General features: G+C 39.3%; 1 protein-coding gene across 2 annotated transcripts in view; it reads left to right on the top strand.

The window, feature by feature from the left end:
* LOC130166947 (zinc finger protein 609-like) overlaps window positions 1-19,732 on the top strand; it is a 75,177-nt gene that overhangs the window by 15,517 nt on the left and 39,928 nt on the right. For both annotated transcript variants that reach the window (XM_056372823.1, XM_056372815.1), the window contains exon 2: window positions 7,035-7,920. In XM_056372823.1, coding sequence (XP_056228798.1) covers window positions 7,162-7,920 — 759 coding nt within the window. In that variant the 5' untranslated portion in view covers window positions 7,035-7,161. The remainder of the gene's footprint in view (window positions 1-7,034; window positions 7,921-19,732) is intronic.

The raw sequence follows: 19,732 nt of genomic DNA, 5'->3' as shown, positions 1-19,732 counted from the left end.
CAAGTCTTTATTCTTTCATTTAATCTATTGATATCACTATCAAAAGGAGCTCAAGCTGTCTAGATAAAGACTTTCTGTGTGATTCCACATTAATGTTGGTTGGAAAGTAGTTTGTCTCAGACTATTTTCATATGGTGGCTCTGCTGGCTGCTGGGTGATCATCTCTAAATTGTGTTGTATAAGTATACAACACTCAGTGAGTAGCTCTTTATTTATATGTATAGCATCCCTTCAATACGTCATCTAGCTCCACCCCTCACATATTGCTCATTAATGCAGTTGAAGTCACATTTCTCTAATAACATTTGTTCGTAATTTGCTACTTCAAACTCTGTACATGCCTAAATTCTTGTAGTGCTTTTGGCCTTCTTTACATAAAGGTTAATAGGTGTTCACTCACTTGGGAATTAGAAATGAAAGGTTTCTCTTCAGAATAGACACAGTGATCACAGTGATGGCATCTATACTTAAAAGTATTGCTGTTGGCTAGGTCTGGCTCAGCCTTGTTGTTAAGGTTTCATGATAATCAGACATGGAGCCTTTTAGCTAGTAGTGTTTTATTATTGTGGGAAATTATAATGGACAATTTTTTTTCCTACTATTTCCTGACATTACAGACATAACAATCAATTGGAAAAATAATTTGCAGAATAATCGATAATGGTTTTGCCCTTTATATCATAATGAGCTGTTGTTTTTCACATTAAAAACTGAGCTTTTCAAACACACTCTGGTGTTCATGAATCTGAAAAGGCTGGTCTTGGATTTTGTAAACAGTATAATATGTTTGCTCAGACAAGTGTATTCTGCTGTGAGGGTGCAATATAAAGAATTACGTGCCTTACATTTTTCTGTGGTTGCTAATACTGAGTATCAGTGTAGTCAATCAAGTAATGCATGTATTTTATTTAACACGACATTGCAATTGCCCTGATTGACCTGAAAGCCCTAGTGCAGAGTGTTGTTTTAACATCGTCTGATTCCTCCACCTTAGTGTTTATGTAATTGTGATCAAAGCATGCAAGGCACTGACAATAGAGACAGATTGCTATATTTCTGTTTACTGAAAACTACCATGGAGAATAATGCAGTTTGAGGCAGTTTTATGTGAGAGCTTTGTTTTTCGCCGTATCACACCAGAGCCTGGACTTAAGGCCCAATCAGCCAGAGAGCAATATGCATATTTCACACTTGTTTTGTTACTGTCGGTTTGAGTCACACAGCTGCCAGTCCAAGAGACAAGGGAAGGTGCTGCAACCAGGGATAAAAGACCTTTTGGCAATAATGTTATATATTTGAAATAAACCTTTTTGTGTGTAACAGCAGTATCAACCAAAAGTGACCTCTTTGAGTTTCCAATTTAGGTTGAATATGATGTTTTAATTTGATCTAAAGATGAAATACATTACGCATACACATACGTTATCATAAAATATAGGCCCACCAACAGAATAATCTGTATAATGCATCCTGAAGGCTTTCCAGTGAGGTCACCCTTTGCTGGTGATTGTGAGCTCCTGTTGTTGACATATTTACTGATAAAGATGCTGGCTGACCCACTAACTCCTGATTCCCATCACCTGGACTGACTCAATGCATTTCTGTTTCGGTAATCAGCTCAAGCACACAATCCAATTACATGGAGGTTACTGTGACAGGGTTTTTCCTGGACGAAATTAGGCGGGGATGGTACTAAGGTATGACTGGGGGGTGGTCAGGTAAACGTCGGCTTTAATACGCTCATTAATACACTCCTAAAGACATGTTACTGAGAACTAGGCCTACTCTCAGACCCGACAACGTAATCATATCTCGTCAGTAACATGAATTCACTTTTCTTTCCCATATTAGAAGAACTAATGATGTCTGCACTCTGCACTGTTTCACCTGTCCTCGTGATTCTCTTCCTCGCGAACTGTCTTTTTAAAATAATCTGGATTTAAAACATTTCTGCAAAAAAACATACATGATGGGATGTAACGTTAATTTAGGGAAACTTCTCAAGAAGCTGTGTGTGCTTGAGTATAAAAGAGATAATATTTACTTGTTTGAATAGCAGCAAAATCAGGTTGCCGCCTCCTTCTGCAAGCAGGAAATCCAGTGCGTTCAGATGGCTCTGCCTGATGCACGGATTACGATACAACGCCACTACATTGCCGTAGTGGCGTACAGCCGCAATTGCAGTTACAAAATCCACAGAGAAAACAAGTAGGCCTACTAGAATTTTGTTGTGAGGCAGAGATGGCACAAAATTTGATGGAGGTGGCTTCCTCGAAATTCATTTTTATGTTTTGGGAAAAAACGTAGGTCTACACAGGTTTTCAGCGCCAGCGTTTTCAGCTCTAGAACACAGTGTAGAAACAGAGTAGGAAGGTGTTTTCAACTTCTCTTTGTAGCTGTAAAAGCCAGAGAGCTGCAAGTGCTCTCAGGATAGCTTCCTCGCCACTGTCTCAAGATTTCATGCGTTTAAAAAATGCAGATATTTTGGCCTGACCTTCGACATTTCAGGTTGACGTTTGTCCATCTTTGGTTTTTAACTTATTGGAAAATGTTATTGCACTTAACATAATGAGTTGTCAACCTGTCTCTCCTCTACACCACTCAACAAAGGAGAGGAAAAACATGCCCGTAACTGAAAGCAGATTGTAGTAGAGATTCTCACACGGACCTAAAATGAAAGAATACCACAAAAATTAGGTCAAATAAATGAAATATTCCGTCTTTTTTTTTTTTATTTTACTTGTTTTTTCTTTGGTTACTTCCCCCCAAGGCAATGGTAAGACAGCTATTAACAGAAGTTAAACAAACCATCTTGTAGCTTTGGCCATTTGGTTTATTGTTGTAGTTGTGTGTTGGCCCAGCCCGAGTGCTCCTGGATATCCCTCACTTTTCAACCCATCAGCGCTTGTCTGAAACGAAGAGCCTCAGCAATGCAAGGCATGCAGCTGAGAGTTTGGAGGCGTTAAAAATCTCCTCTGTGAGCCATGATAAACCAGACTCTTCCCTGCATCTCTGCAAGACAATTTAAAGTAACTTTGGAAAAGCGTTTTTCAGTCCTTAATGAGATTTCGAGCACTGGGAGTAGAGATTAGGCAATAATCATTATGAATGTATACATACCTCGCTTATAAAATAAAAACATCATAACATAGTGTATGTTTTTATCATTGTAATTATAGCAGGAACAACTGCGTGCAAAGGCCTGGGCCCAGTAACATGCCAGTAAATATGCATTCCTCGTGACATTTATTGGTCTAAATGAAGCTATTTTCTTACAAATGTATTTAAAGACGGTGATTTCTGTCATTAAAGTAGCTACGTTTTACTACTGTTTAAAGGTTTTCACAAATCATGTACAGATATAGTTCTGGCCAAGATAATTGTACTAAGAAATTTTCAGGTTGACACTGCTCAGGAGCAGATTTTTAAATGTGAATTTGAAACTGTAAGTAACTGTTCTGCGTTCTTACACATACAATACCTAACAACATGCGCATTCCCCTTGTGTATGTTGATATTTTCCTTTGCACCTTTCCTTACCTCTGTCCGTCACACATAAACAATAAGCATAAAATGGCTAAACGAGTCCTGCGTCAGAGTCAGTTCCAGAACGTTCTTTATAGATGAACCTCATAATGTAATTTCTGTTTCATGCACAGCTGGTGTTCCTAACAGTCATATCCAGAAAACAACATTATGCCAGGTCTGATTGTAGTTGTGTTCCACGGCAAATCGACCAGAAATGGCTTTTCCCCGCGTCTTTTTTTTCTGCGCTTTCAAGGCGGAATCACCCTTATGTGGCCTCTGTGATAGATAGCTGAATGAAACTGGATCTGTGAAAAAAGGACAAGCACTCTGGGAGTTGCACAGCCTGCATGCCTTTCGCTCAACGGGGCACTCACTGGGACATTTCCTCAGTGGGGCTTTTTCAAAAGAGGCTTGCGCTGCAGTTCCAGCTAAGGGCAGTACAGTAGGTCAACTGCTGATAGAGTTACAACCTCTCTTTTGTGGAGGTGTTGGACAAATTAGACCTCACAACTATTTACCCAGTCAAACAGGGACAGCTGCATCTCTCCACCCTCCAAAACCTGCCACCGACTGTTGTTCCTTTGGGGAGCCATCTGTGAGGAATAAGCAGGCACGGTGATCAAATGATTGTTCAACAGTTTTACCTCTGTCACTGCTGGGGGTGATATGAATGGCCTCTTAACTGAATCAACATGGGCTCTGTGCATTATGTTATCCAGCTGCCATCTTGGACTGTTGTTCTAATGAGAGCTGAGTAATAGTAGATGGCTCCTTTTCTGTCATTCAGTGGGAACAACCCAGCGGTAAAGACTATAGAGCATGAAACCATAACAGTTAGATGCATTTGTTGTATAAAACTCTCCCATTATAGGGAGATTAATTTAATTGTCCGATTAATAGTAATGAAGCAGAAAATATGCTGATATCCCCATACAATCTTTTTGGATACTGTCATAGTTATTCCAGAAGCTTCAGGATTTGATTTGATAAACCCATCAAGATTAGCTCTATTAACACGAGGCTAATAATCTGGGCATGAGAAGTCAATTTTGAAATAATTTAATTTAATAATAATTTAAGTTTGTTGTTTAAATTGCAGTATGAGTCTGCTGTGTTTGTAATTTTATAGGTCTAATAAACAGTTAAATATTCAACACTGTTTAGCGAGTGAAGCTAATAGTTAGCTAAATATGTGCATGTTTCTTATGTTTGATAAATTCTTCAATTCAATTAATTGTCTTTAGTGTAAATGAAATGTGTGGGAATTTCCTCACTTTAAACGGTAATTGTTTTTATGTTAAATTTCAGAGCAATTTGATTTATCATCTAATTAGCAGTACCAGTAAGTGTTTGAGCTTGTTTGTGCTGAAACAATGTGGATTCTGAAAGGGCTGCACCTAACCATTATTTATGATTAAGCTGCTGTTTTTGACTGTATTTTGTTTAGCTTGTTTTATTTGACAAACAGGCCAAACCCCACAGATATTCAGTTAAACTTTACTTACGACAAAGAAAAGTGTCAAGTCCTGACATTTGAGAAACTAATGCTAGTAAATGTTTGGCATTTTTCGATTATCCAAATATTTGCAGATTAATTAAGCAAATAATTATTGCAGCTCTTGATTCTAAACATGGATGAATTTTGAATTGAACCGTTTTTTACTTGAGTCCTTTAAGATGATGCATTGTTAAAAATCTAATTATGAATAGGTTAAAATGCCCTGATCTGAATATGGATCTACTTTAACAGGAAAATAATAATAATTCAGATATCCACTACAAAATGTAGGATTCATTACTTAAGTGAAACAACATAAAACAAACACACCATGGCTACCAATTAGAAATAAGAACCTATACTCTTTTTAGAGCTCCCCTGTGTTTTGCTGTGTTTTGTCAGTCGAGTTTCTGCAGCACAAAGAGAATCATCAGAATTCATGCCTGTTTGAGGAGGTATTGATCTGATCACCCTTAAACACCACCCCTGAGTCTTTTGTGCTCAGGCTTCCTTTCTCCCTCACGTTCTTCATTGCACGAGGAGATGAGAACTCTGGATGTGGGTTTTTAATTATTTACCTACATGTAGTGTCTCAGTCTCAGGGGTCTGTAAGTGCAAGATTTTCAAAAGATGGTCTGATTCTTTTGCTGGTACCGGTTCATGCACATGTTTAACACTATCAGCACCCGGCTATTTACAGCTTGGGAGGGGTTAAATTGAGCCTCTGGACTGAAAGCACTGCATGTTCTCCATTTAAGAAATAGAACATTTGTAAGGTGCAATGATACCTTAGTTTTCAAGAAGAGACTATCAGGATTATTGGGGATTGGCTGAAACCTTGTAACCGTGTGAGTTACTATAACTCAAATTGTTAGCAGTGTTGTAAATATGTGTCCCAGTAATGTTTATTTATACATGACGCTTTTTGAAACACAGCACTGTATCAGTGTTAAGCTATGGTACACAATAAGCTCTGGCTTGATCAGTTGCATTCTTCATTTTCATCATTCATCAACATTTTTCCTCACAGAAGATTTTTACTATTCCTAATACTATTCATTGTGGTTTTTAAAATTGACTAACTGGTGTTAGTCATCATCACAATTGCAATACAGCGTATAACTTCACTAAACTTTATTAAAGATGACTCACTCAACGACAAACAAGTTCATCTTCACACACATTTTCCTTTTCCACTCTTAGACAATCACTGCCGTATTTTTTAAAGAAAGATTTGCAAATATTTAGATAAAACAAAAAGGACCTCCGGTCTTCTAAATTCACGGTAATCTGAGAACACATTTGGGAAATTGAGAAAATAAATTTAGTAGACTTAATTTCCACATTGAAAACACAGTTAAAAGTTTTCTTTGTATCGGGGTTGTTTTGCAGTAGGTCCAAAATTAGATACAGCTGGGATGTGTACAGGAATGTTGTATTTACTTCCTAAAAGATATGAAACATGATGACCTTTGGGCTATATTGTGTTTGCAAATACAACAAACTGTTCTCCTGAGACATACACTGGCTCATTCATGTTTTTAAGCTCCTCTGTTAATGCAAGATTACCATTGTGCTCTTGAGTTGAAAAGGCACGGCTCCATAAACCATGTGGGGGTGGGGGTGTGTGTGAGACCAGCTACTCCTTATTTATCAGCAGTGACACTATCAGCAGTGCCTCGTGAAAAGAGAGCCAGTCATTCAGAACAGTGGGGCCACCTTGGCTGTCAAAGCAGGATTTAGGCTACATTTCCCATGGTTGCCATGACGACTGTGGGAGGTGATTATAAAGAGAGGGTTTCCGAGCAGTGCTGTCACACCAGTGGGTATTACCATAGTGGTTTGCGCAGTGATCATCAGAGAATTACTGGCCCATGATCAAATGATTTTTTTTTGTGTGTCTTGTACCCTCTGAAATGCTCAGTTCCGTGATGGCGGAGCTGTAGTAATATTATTTCTATGTCTGGAGTATTAGTCTAATATAACTCTTTTCTTATTTCTCTTTTAGGGAATATGTGGTTAAATGGGACAGGAACGAGTAGACCGTGAGGATTCTCTAACCCGTGCCCCGGAGTCCCAACCGTCTGAGAGGGTGTCGGACCTCACTGAGGCAATCCTGGGCCGTTGGCACTAAAATGTCCCTAAGTGGTGGCACTGCAGGCGGGAAAGGTGTGGACTCTAATGCGGTGGACACTTACGACAGCGGGGATGAGTGGGATATTGGTGTTGGAAATCTGATTATTGACCTCGACGCTGACTTAGAGAAAGACAAACTTGAGATGTCTGGTACCAAGGACGGCATGGCGGCACCACCCAGTGCAGTGGCAGCATTGCCTGACAACATCAGGTTTGTTAGTCCAGTGTCTGGCTCTCAAGGCAAGGAAAGCAAATCCAAATACAAGCGCAGTAAGAACTCTAAAGACAATAGTAGCAAAGCTTCAGCTGGAGATGGGGGCAAAAAAGAAACTACAGGACGGACTCAGGGGGAGCCAACAGGCACAGCAGCAAGTGCAGGAGCTGCTGGTAGTAATTCCACCTCTGGAAGGAACATGGAAAAGGGGGGCAAAGCCTCCCGAGGTGTTCTGAGTGGTAAAAAAGAGAAAGAAGGGGCAACTGGGAAAAGTAAGAAGGACAAAACAGATGGAGCCCCTGTCGTGGCAATAGCTGCTGCGGAGAAGGATGTTGTGTCTCAAGCCCACGTCGCTTTGGGGAATAGTCGTAATACGTCCTTTGAGAACACACAATCAACGGACTTGGCAGAAGCCAATCAAATGGGGAATATTGCACTTGAACCTGTTGGGATAGTACCAGCATTGGCCACAAAAACTGAACCAGAGGAGGTGGAAAATGGTAATAGTGAATGCAAGACGCTAAAGAAGGTGAAAAATGAGAAGGTAAGCTTTTCCTTTTACTCTCTTTTCATGCTGCATGGATTTGTTTGGTGTTTTGTTATATATTATTTCATTTAAAAGTCTGTGGTGATGTTTGTCTTTGTCACAGGCACTTATTAATTCCATGCTTTTTTTAGGGATGTGCAGTTGTCAGTTAGTCGGCTAATGTTGCACCATTATCTTACAGTTAACAGTCAATAGTTTATATAAAGTTGCTAAAAGTTATTTGCAGCATTAAATACATATGTATCAAAAAAATAAATATTTCTGGTAGTTAAAAAAACATATCCACACACAAACATAGTGCTGAAGCTATGCTAACTAGCCTGCTGATGAGTTTTGGAGTTTTTTTTCCATGACTGCTGTAAAAGCAACAGCTGTAGAGTTGCATTTATCTGTGAGAAGCATCTTTGAAACAATACCGGCTGTGTGAATTAATACAGTAGGACACTATAGGACTGAAGATTGTAGGATTCATGAAGTTGTGCTTTGTGATAGCCTGTTCCTTATAGCAGGCTGAGAGATGCACTCCTTTCCCTGAAGCTGTCTAACATGTGATGCACAAAAAGATCTACTTCTGTTTTCTCTTATTACCACATGGTGAAAAAGGCCACTCTTGATGAATATGAGACCAGCTACAGGAAATACCCCAAATCGTGGTGTTTTCTTTCCTTCTTATCAGTGGAGGCTTGATTCATTTTCAAAGGATGCATAAGTGCCTTGATATTTAAAAAAAATAAAAAATACCATGTTAAAAATCAATACCAACATCTGTTGTAATTATGGAAGCGTTATGTACTGTACATGGAAACCTGAGTCCTAATGTCAGATAAGGGAAATGTTCCCATTTGTCAGTCTAGAATATAATAGATACTGTCAGCCATATACATCACATTACGCCTGTGAAGTTAAGTAAATGTCACATCGTGTTCTACTTTTTTTTTTTTCTTCACACAATTTCAACGCTGACATTGTCATACAAGAACAATATAAAGATCTGTGTAGCTGTTCACCCACACTTATCTTGTTCACTCAGAGTTGATCTATCACTGTGTCTATTGTATGCTTCATAGCAGCCTTTTCATGCTCTCGCAGTATAAAAGACAGCAGAGCAGGGAGGTGCTGAGGACTGTTTTTGTCTGTCATCGTGTTCCATTCTTAATCCCACAAGCCCCAGTAATGCCTGGTGGAGCAGTATGTGGGGGAGGGAGCTGGTGCAAAGCACGCCTTCGTCGTTTTTCCTGCTGCTCTGAAAGTGGCATGGGGGATGGGCTGCGAGGAAGCCTGTTTGATTCCTTAAATCCAGGACACCCAGTCATGAACACAAGCTGTAGAGTCTCCTTGGAGCGAACGCTATGAAAAGAAATTTCAGGAAAGTCTTTGTAATCATAATGTACTTGGAATGAAAAGGCTTTTGACGAACAACAACATGAATTGGTTGACAGCAGTGAATAAAGGAGAGAGGTCATAACTGCTTTCAAATAGCTAACTGAAGAAAAGTATCCTTCAAAACATGATGAAAAAAGGATGTGATTATATTGCTGCACACAGCAATTTAGCCCTGAAGAGCAGTTTTTAAGTTGGCTACCCCAGTTAATGGATGTGTTAAAACTGCAAGTTAATTTTTCTCAAAACATAAAATAAAACCAAATAAAATCAATATATGTATTTAAAAACATTCAGGGCTATTGGACTTTGTTTGGACCCAGCCCTAGTGTCGACACCAGTCAGCTTGATAATGTCTACTCAGACATATTTGAACGGCCTTTTAATTTTTGGAATCGGTGAAAGGCAGTTTTAAGGGAAAATTTGAGCCTGTGAGAAAATGAGCTGCAATGATTGGAGAACATCCCGGTTGTAGAATATGTTGCATGTTTTATGAAGACGCCCATTCATTCCATTGAAGGTTGCTCACCAGACACACGCCCAAAAAACAGTTCCTAAGGATAATATTCTGACATGGCTGATAATTACTATTTTGATAGCAGTGGATTATATATCAATCATTCCAATAATTTTTTCAAGCAAAAATTGTAGAAAAAACGACAAAAAATTGTGGTTTTTGGACTTTTTTTAACAAAACAAGACATTTGAAGATGTTGACAATTTTTTAATCTGTTATAGGTTAAATGATTAATAGAAAAATAATTGGCATATGAATTATTTGTCGCTCTACAACCATTAATTTTGTAAAAAGACATTTTGGACCCAAGCATGTCGCACAATCTGCAGTTCCAACTGTGGCCACTAGACAAAAATTGCAGCTCAGTGCTGTTCATTTGACAGGTTGCCCGGTACAAGAGACGTGTGTTAGCAAACATGTCTTAAAATTTACATCAGTTACAATTACAGTAGCTACAACACAAAAGTGTATTTAAAATGCCCATTGAACTGAAGCCATGCTGGCTCTGTAACAGATACTCCCACTGGCCACAGTCGAAGCAAAGGCTGCTGCAAACGGCAGAGCTCCTGAACTCCACCGTAACATCAGCTAGAAACATAATCCCTGTGCCTAGAATGAGCATTTCACAAGACTGTTGTTCATCACAGATGTGGCAGCAGCAGAATCCAATTTCTTCATCTCACACTAGTCACAGTAGCTAGTGTTCGGTGTAGGGCTTCAAAGAATGATTGTTTTCGTTATTGATGAATCAGCTGAAAAAAAAACCCATAAAATCCTCACATTTGAGGAGGTAGAAACACAAGTGTGTGGTTTATTTGCTAATGCCTAAAATGATAATTCGATTAAGTTTTGGTTGATCGACCAGTCATTGCAGTTCTAGCTCAGTGTCCACAGGCTACAGTTTTTTGCAGCTCGCACAAACTAGAAAATTGATACGGAATCTGATTTAGGAAAAATGGGTGAACAATGTCGACTGACCTGACTCACAGCTTCGCATTAGGGAATCCTACATACTTGCTTATGGGCTGTCACACCTTTTGTGGGGCTGAAGTTCAATGTTCTTCATGTATTTAGTTGTTGTAGCTTGTAAAATGTAAATTCAAAAGAAAATTTTCATCTTGCACTTTAACTTCTTACCTTTTCGCCAATGATGTGACTGAATTATATCCAGGTAAATGAAACATGTACACAGCTATCCTGCACCTGCTCTAAGTGTCTGTGTCGTTTGTATATTAGGGTCAGTTAAATGAAAAATGTTACCACAAAGCAGCATTACTGTAGAAATCAATTACTGTTGGGAAGTAGATTTGGAAATTTGTCAGCCTCATTACAACTTATCTGTTCATTTAAAAGAACTAGCTGTCTCATGTCCTTGTGTAATCCGAGCATTAATCAGTATGTGTCTCAGTAGCTATCTTGTTCTCCATGGTAGAGGTGTAATAGCGTGGCTACATTGTCGGTGTCCTAAGTTAAAGCTCCCCAAAGCTTTGGCTCTCGGATGCTGAATAAATCATCTCTACTTCCTTCGTACAAGTGCTAACCACCTCTGAGTGTGTCTCACTCTCCCACCTCTCATTATACAAATCTAGAGGAGTAAGGCATTCATCAGCTCCCTCAATGTGCCACTGGCCTTGAAAAATGGAGCAGCTCTCATGGAAAATTACATTGGCAATGTTACTTTGAATAGAGGAAGGGGGGAGGGGGGGAGAAAGGAAAGGCTGCACTTGAATGAAAGAGCACAGCCACCACTCTGCATTGCTGCTGATGTCCAGCTCGGGGAGTGGAGGGATCTCATGAGAGCTAGCTTGAGTTCTTTCTCTCTTTGCCTGTGCCTGACTGACTGTTGCTATTGTGTTACAGCTCATTCCTTTTAAGTAGTGCCAAGGCTTTTAAAGGCTCCGGAATAGAGGAGAGAGATTGTGACTTATTTTAAGAAGTGGAGCAAATTACATCAAGAAGCTCACTACGAAGTGAGGCTGTTAGTTTACCTGTCCATGCTCTAGTAAAGCTAATTTTGCAGAGATGAACACAGTTGTTGCTTTAGTAACAGAACACTTACACAGAAGATTTAAGAAAAACATGTAATTTCTCTCAAATCCTCCTATTTTTTAAAGTGTACTGAAGTGCTTTTATGATAGTTTGAATATGCTATATCTTCCTTGCATCTTGCACAAACAAGTATCTTGAGCGTTTAGGTCTTACCTAGGTGTATACTCTCTGCAGAGATTGTATTAAGCTGCCAGTACACTCTGTCAGGACTGAAATAAACGGCTTCAGAAACCCCTTCCTCCCACGCCTTTCCAATGTGATATTACGGGTTGCTGCGTCTGACCATTTCTTGTAACTTTCCAAAACTGACAGTTGGACATTCACACCCACTTTACGCTGTGATTTGTCGGCTGTGCAGAGGTGAAACAGGAGCCAGCAGCTCGAGCTTCTCTCTCTTTTTTCATTTCTTACACAATATTCTTTTATGTACAACCCACTACCGCGTTATGCATGCCTTCCAGGAGCTATAAACCCTTCTGATTTCCGATGCAGTCGGACAATGCATCATATGAACTAGTTCTGTTTGATCATAACCTGACCCTTGCACGCATCAAGGGAGGAATTTTATCAGAGTTTCATTCAGTCTGATGATAGAAAATGAAGATATTTTTCATTATTGTTTATCACATTCAATGCATGATCACTGAATAACTCTGAATAATTGTTGTTAGTTTTTAATCACAGTCGACTTTGACTCATGAGTTTTAAACAAATAACAACAACATATCCATAGAAAGAAGATAAATGATGGAAGCGTGAATTATCTCCTGGTTCATAGCTGCTGTGATTTCTGCGTTGTGCCCATGTGAAGCATTCACCCTCAGGGAGTCCCTCACTACAACAGGAAGAAAACATTTGACACTAAGTGTTTTCCCCGTCTGCCATCAGCCGCTGCCTTCACAATAATGTGAAATGTTTTGAGCTTGTAGGCAAAACAAAACACTAGACTACATAAAGTATTAAAAAAATAAAGTCAAATCAAGGAAGTTATTAATGTTGACTATTTAGTTATTTCTAATTAGTGAACACCGATTAGAATGGATGTAAGAACGTAGGTGTAGTAATAATAACATTGATTGGGTCTTTTATTCTTGTTTTCATTAAATGTGAATGTCCATGGATCCTGCTTTTCTCAGTAGACAAACACACATGCCACGCATACCTCACATTTTCAAGGTTTACAGTGTCTTATCCCTCACTGACGTGCCAGTGCAAATCAAAATAGTAAAAAGCATGCTGTAGCCGGTCTGTACATAGAGCATACTCCAGTGTATCTGCACCTCCACTTGAAAACAATTTTCAGATTCACATTGCTGTAGAGACGAGTCATCGACCGTAACGCTAGAAATCCGTATGAGAGAATCACTAAAGCATAAGACCCCGTTACACCAGATTCCTCAGCCCACACAGCAGACCACAGATTCAGTTCAATTAGAAGAAGAATGCATTGGCCCTCGAAGTTTATAGTCTTGTCGTACAGGAAATCACTGTCGAGAGGCACCACAGGTTTCTTTGTTGGGAAATATTTCATGCTGGAACCAGGTCTTTCCAGTCTGCCTGTTCTCACCTGGTCCACAGTGAATGTTGAGGTTGTTTTGTGTCCCAATCTATCTGCCTCATGAAGGCTTTTTTTTGGGGGGGGGGGGGGGGGGATTTACTGTCACTTCTGATGTTGGGTTATAAAGTAAGCTTGCTTTTACAACAAGTACAATCTGGCATGAGAAAGACTTTGAAAGAGTTCTGATAGGAATGAGTGTGATTGCTCTTAGTCATGAAAGGATTGTGAGATTCTGCAGCAGCAATTTTCATCAACCTTTTTTTCCCCAAGATTCTCACTAAAAGGCACATTGTTCATTTATTATTTGCTAATGCACTGTCCTGTCCTCTTGACCATGTACTGGCATGTATTACATACATGTAGTAAATCCTTATATTGTCTAAAATAATATTGTAAAACAAATGTTTTCCATAACTAGCAGTCACGTCAAAAACAAAGAAAAGCTGAACATTTCACATTTTTCATTTTTTTTGCTCGGAAACCTTGATTAATCAATGATCAAAATAGTGGGCCATTATTTTTCTTCATCAATAGATTAATTGCCTCATCGTTTCAGCCCTGCAGAATAGTGTTTTTTAGTCATCCTTGACAATTTTCCCGAAACTAATCATGGTGCATATAAACCCTGAGACGCCATCCTGGGAGTGTGAATGTCGTATTGTTGCTCCTTTTTATGAGAACAATGCGGTTGTTGAGTGAGTAATACCACTCTGTGACTCCCACTATCAAGTATTTGGTTTCCATTAGGTTTTCATAAGCATAATCTGAAAACCAGCTCTTTTCTATTTTGTAACATCAAACATTTTAGATTTCTTTAATCAACATAGTTGTATTAATGTTTTTTTTCTCATGTTTTGATGTGTGAGAAGTCTTTTTTGATTGTTCTTTTTTATCCGTTGTTGTAATTTAGTTTGTGAAGTGCAGGAGAGATCAGAGTCTTTTGTCTTGAAAAACTGTAACACAATTGGAGACCCCAGATACCTTCTTTTTGAATCCATCCCTTTCCAATTAATCCCAAATATGAGCTCCAGAATATAATGGGAGGTCATATCCTCAGTGTGTTAAAGCCTCTGGCATTCACCCTATTGGAACTTGGTAATAGTTTATTTTAACATCAGTATCAATCATTTTAGAAACTTGGAAATTTGATCTCACCTTCTGTTTTTAACAAAAAAAAACAACATAATAAAACCTTCATTTTAGAATTCATTAAGAATTGATGTTGAGATTTTCGACAGCGACACAAAACACAGTCTACTTTTCCAAAAAGCAATCACAGGTCTGTCAAACAAAGCCTCTGTCATGCTTTGTCTTTTCCTCCCCGTCTTTTCTCTCCTAAGCTTTCCACAAGGTGTGTTGTGCTGTGTCTGGATCAGCTTGCTATGAGGGAGGCATGTGTTGGGGGAAGGGAGCGAAGGCTTGTACAACTAATTCAGCTCATGAAAGACTTATGCAGCAAGAGCAGCTGTCTTCCATTGTCAGCCTGCAAATTTCCAGCGTGCCTCATTTCGCCTCTCAATGCGTGAGTAGCAAGAGAAGCAGGGGAGGGTAGAACAGAGAGGAAACAAACCGAAATAAGAAGGAGGAGAAAACAAACAGGGAAAGAGACAGGCAAATATCAAGACTTTTTCACTGCACTAACTCGATGTAGGCCTAGTTCTGTTTTTTTCTATTTAAAACCGTGGTGGGTGTGTGGTTGGACCATGGTCTAATAATAAACCATGAGCCTATTCAGACCCAGTGTGCAGTATGCAGACAGATAAAAAAAAAAAAAAAAAGGGCTCTGCTGTGGTGAGAGGGGAGAGAGAGGGCACATGAGGGGTAAGAGGGGGAGGAGGTGGGGTAAAGAACTGCCTGAGATTAGGAGAGGAGGGAGGGAGGGTTGAACAGTGTTATGAATGGATAGAGTCTTTAACCCCCCCTACACACTGAATAGTTTGTCACAGGCTGCTGCGGCTGTATGTGGAATGAGAGGAGCTGGCTGAGAGCTCTTGGATTCCTGAATCCTTGAGGCATGTGGTCTGATTAGCAGAACAAAACCCACACAGTGGGGAGGAGCAGACGTCCCCCCCCCCTATACACTCACACACACACACACACACACACACACACACACACACACACACACAGTCCTCAACTGGAATTTTCTACCAGCAAGTGAAGAGGTGGCTCAAAGTTTGTACTGCCTTGCTATGGTTGTAGAAGAGTTTGCAGCCTATGTTTGGGGATTTCTCACTTGTTTCTGAAGGCTTTGTCTCTGCACAATCTCCATTGTTTTGTCCATGTGAAAAGAATTTCCTCCCCTTAACGGTAGTTCAACCTTTAAATTTGGATGTTTTCTGGCGGACATGTTAAAGTAATCATCAATATTGAAGCAGGTTTGACCATGAAGCACTTAATGAGAAACATTCGCAGTGCAAGATCTTAACTGCCTGTGAAAGGTTTTTAGTTTAACAAAGAGGAAGTTAACAGAAAGGCAGTGTTTGAGCAAGAGTGATTATAGAGAGGATTACGTTTCTTGCCCTCCCCCTAGTACTTTTCTAAGGGGATTGTTTGCAGCCAGTTTGTTAAATGAAACGAGTTCTGGGAATCTCTAATGTTTCTGCTTTGAAATTCTTTACCTCATTGCACCATTGCTTGTCTTTTTCTTTTTTCTCTCAGTTTATAAAACAAAACAAAAAATTCCCATCACATTTTCCCAGATGTCTTGTTCATGTCTTGTTTTGTCTGACCAACAGTCTCCAATCAAAAACATTCAATTTGCAGTTATGTAAGACCAACAAAAGCTGCAAATCCTCACAGATGAGAACCTGAAACCATCAAATGTTTGGCATTTGTGCTTGAAAAATGACTTAAATGATTAATCAGTCACCCATATAGTTACAAATTAATTTTCTTTTACTCGACTAATCAATTAATCAACTAACTGTTGTAGATCTGAAATAAAGATAGCAATTTTAAGTGAAGTAGCAGGTGGACAAATACGTACTTTGCTTCTGTTTGAGTTGGATATAAAGGAGGAGATCATGTCTGAACCAAAACAACCCTGAGTTTGTGTTTTGTGTTGGGGAAATATGTTGTTGACTGACAAAACATTGTTTACTGGGCGACTGGTTTGAGCTAAGAGCCTGCTGCTGAAGCACATGTAGTATAGATGGGAGATATGATGTATGTATGATACACAGTAAAATCAGATGTAATATGCAATAATGAATATACTTGATTCAGGAAGTCATTTTTGCCTACCTAAAGACATTTGGAAAGAAAAGATGCTTTGAACAACACAGTTTGTTCAGGCTTGCTATATAGACCAGATTCTTAACTCTGTTCTGTGCACCCGCTCCCACTGTGTGATTATCTATAATTGGCCTAAAAATATCACTTGGTCGTATAGCCTTTGGAAAAAATAACTATACACATTTGTGTTTGGTTTGTTTGACTGTTTCAGTTTTGGGTACTTGTGATGATGTACATAGTTACGTTGGGGTGTCTCCTCTGAGATACGAGGCAGGAGAAAGTCTAGTTCAGGTGAATTGTCCCTTTTTCAATAAAGTAAGGAGTATGTGCTAGTTGAAACCTGGAAGATTTGCACTACAAAGCCCCTAATTAGCTAATAAATAAAGCCGTAGTGACATCAGGGTTGTATATAGCTTTGTAAATCCTGTTATTGTTTAACTTCATTAAAACAAGCTTAGGTTTCTGACGAATTTGGTGTAAGAAAACCCTTGCAACAGCTCGGTTGCGAACAAAGATATAATGGTCGGAAAGCTCACCAGAGACATCTGTTGGTTAAAACGTGAGTGATGTTCAACGCTTAACGGTTCCAGCTATCGGAAGCTAACATTACGTAGCAACCTTAGCTAGATAGCCAAACCGTCAGTAACGCAGATACAAGGTTTGTGACATTTAGGGATCATATCAAAGAGGAAATGTAAAAGCCAAAAAAAAACCCTCAGACAGGTTTTTCAGACAGCCGAATACTGGAGGCGACGGCGATGTTGAAGAGACTGCTAACATTCGCAGCTCGGCCGAGTCAACAACATTATCCTAGCCTCGGGTTGAAGAAACACAGTCATCGAACTCGCAGTAAAGCCATTAGAGCAAGAACAGCTGCCAGGCCTAACAATTTTTCCGGCGGAAACCCTGATGTTTATCTTCTGGGTATATGAGATATTTATGTTTTTACAGTCGCACACTCTTTTTAGTGTCAGCTCCTGTTACACACAACTAGGCTTGTCATTTTACACGCAGTTAAACCCTTACGGAGGTAGACAACTGAGCAAATAGACATAATGGCTAATCCATTTTCTTATCTGTCAGATGGTGTTGTTTTGGGGGGGGGTAGTTTGTTGTTTTCTGACTGAGGAGGTTCTCTGGGCTTATCCCTCTCATTACATTTTGCTGGATGTCAAAAAACTGTCTGCCAAAAATAGAGCAGCAGTCCACATTTCAGCAAGAGAAATTGGAGAAGCAAGTTAGGTCATGTGTGAGCCTTCGTCTGCACTCCGTCTTGCCTAAGAGCCAAACTGAGAGGTCAGTCTAGAGAGCAAAGCTTTTACACAAGCTTTTCTCTAATCCAGTGACTATCATGCCCATTTGGAGCATAATTGAATATCATCTGTTTAAACATAAATAACTGCCTCTTCTATATTAAAAAAAAAAAAAAGAAAGAATTTAGCAACATAGAGGTCTTCTACTTTCTTTTATGACAAGTGTGCATTTGAGATTTGCTTCATTGTGTGTGTGTGTGTGTGTGTGTGTGTGTGTGTGTGTGTGTGTGTGTGTGTGTGTGTGTGTGTGTGTGTGTGTGTGTGTCTGTGTGTGTGTGTGTCTGTGCATGAGACTGTGCATGCATGCTTCCAAGCTTGGAAGTACAGATCTGAGATGAAAGGATTTTCTTTCCCATTCTAATCCACACAGACAGCTAGGCCCTTGTGATTATTCCTGCCCCCTTCTCTCCACTCATCTCTTTGAATGCAGGGCCTTTCTAATTCACCCTAAAAAGGGTTTCAAAAGGGGATTATACCGCTGATAGAAATTAAAGGGAGAACACGTCTGTCCTTTGGGACCAATGTCAAACATTCATGATGCGATGAATGCTTCGGGCCGTGCACGCACAATATAGCACTGAATTTGGAACAGTTTGTATTTCACAAGTATCTTTTTTTTCAATACCAAATTACTGAAGTAATGATTTATTAACATTACATTTGAGAGGTCATTAATGTAAATGTTCTGTAGTTGTTATTGAAATTTTTCCTAAAGATTTGTCGATCCATGACATGCAGACAGCAGCAGCAGAGCTTACGCCTGCATGCAATATGTTGGTCTACACGGCTCCACTTTACAAAGATGAATGACTAATGTCTTCCAATAAAATTTTCTTTCAACTATTGGATGATCTGTTATTCAAATTACACAAATTGCGTTTTTTTTTTTCTTTTTTTAAACAAAGACATTTCATCGTTACACTAAAAATGGCTTTTTTATTGATGTCGTCAGAAAGTGTCATTAAAGTTGAAAATCATGGGGAGAAATTATGCTCCAGTCAATTTAAAAAATATTTTAAATGATCATAAATTAGGATGTCATCAGGTTATAAAAGCAAAACATTACCCACACTTCATTAATGTGAGGGGGGAAATATAGGCAAAGGCAAAAGGTTTCATTCAAGGCTTATTCTTTCAGTTCAGCAGTATTTGCCCTTAGATTTACTGATTCAGCAAAGCGTGATTCTCATGAGACCATTACATTGAAGCCCTTCATGTTAAACATGTTGGGAAAAGAGAGTGTTTGAGAATGAGGTAAAGCATAGTGTGGCTCACTGACCTGGGCCTCAGTCCAACAACTTAACGCTTCATTACCACTGAATCCCTTAAATCCTCACCCCAATCTTCCGCTCTTCAAGAGGAATAAATAAATAAATAAACTATCTATGCATTAAGTGCACAAACGCTGTTGGATGGTACTGTTCCCCCTGCCCTAACTAAAGTTTTCGCTTTGCTTGCTGCCAAATCTTTTCAAACTGAATGACATTTGATTCTGGCATCAAGGAGTCAGTCACAGTTTACGTTATGTTTTAAATTTATGCAGTTGGCAGAAGCCCTTTGATCAGGGCCAGTCTTGGCCCATGCAGGGGCAAGTGTATTAAAATAACAATATATAAAGAGATATGATGAAGTTATTATCAGCAGAACAACCATATAAACCAACTCTCCACTGCAGATGAGTCAGCCAAATATTAACTCTAAAGTGCATGCTGAGTTTGGAAGATATTCACTGCCAAACAAGAGTTATAATAGCCT

Source organism: Seriola aureovittata, chromosome 1, assembly GCF_021018895.1.
Source record: "Seriola aureovittata isolate HTS-2021-v1 ecotype China chromosome 1, ASM2101889v1, whole genome shotgun sequence".
NCBI classification, from domain to species: domain Eukaryota; kingdom Metazoa; phylum Chordata; class Actinopteri; order Carangiformes; family Carangidae; genus Seriola; species Seriola aureovittata.
The sequence above is the reverse complement of the archived record's forward strand: the minus strand, read 5'-3'. Positions and strand labels throughout refer to the sequence as shown.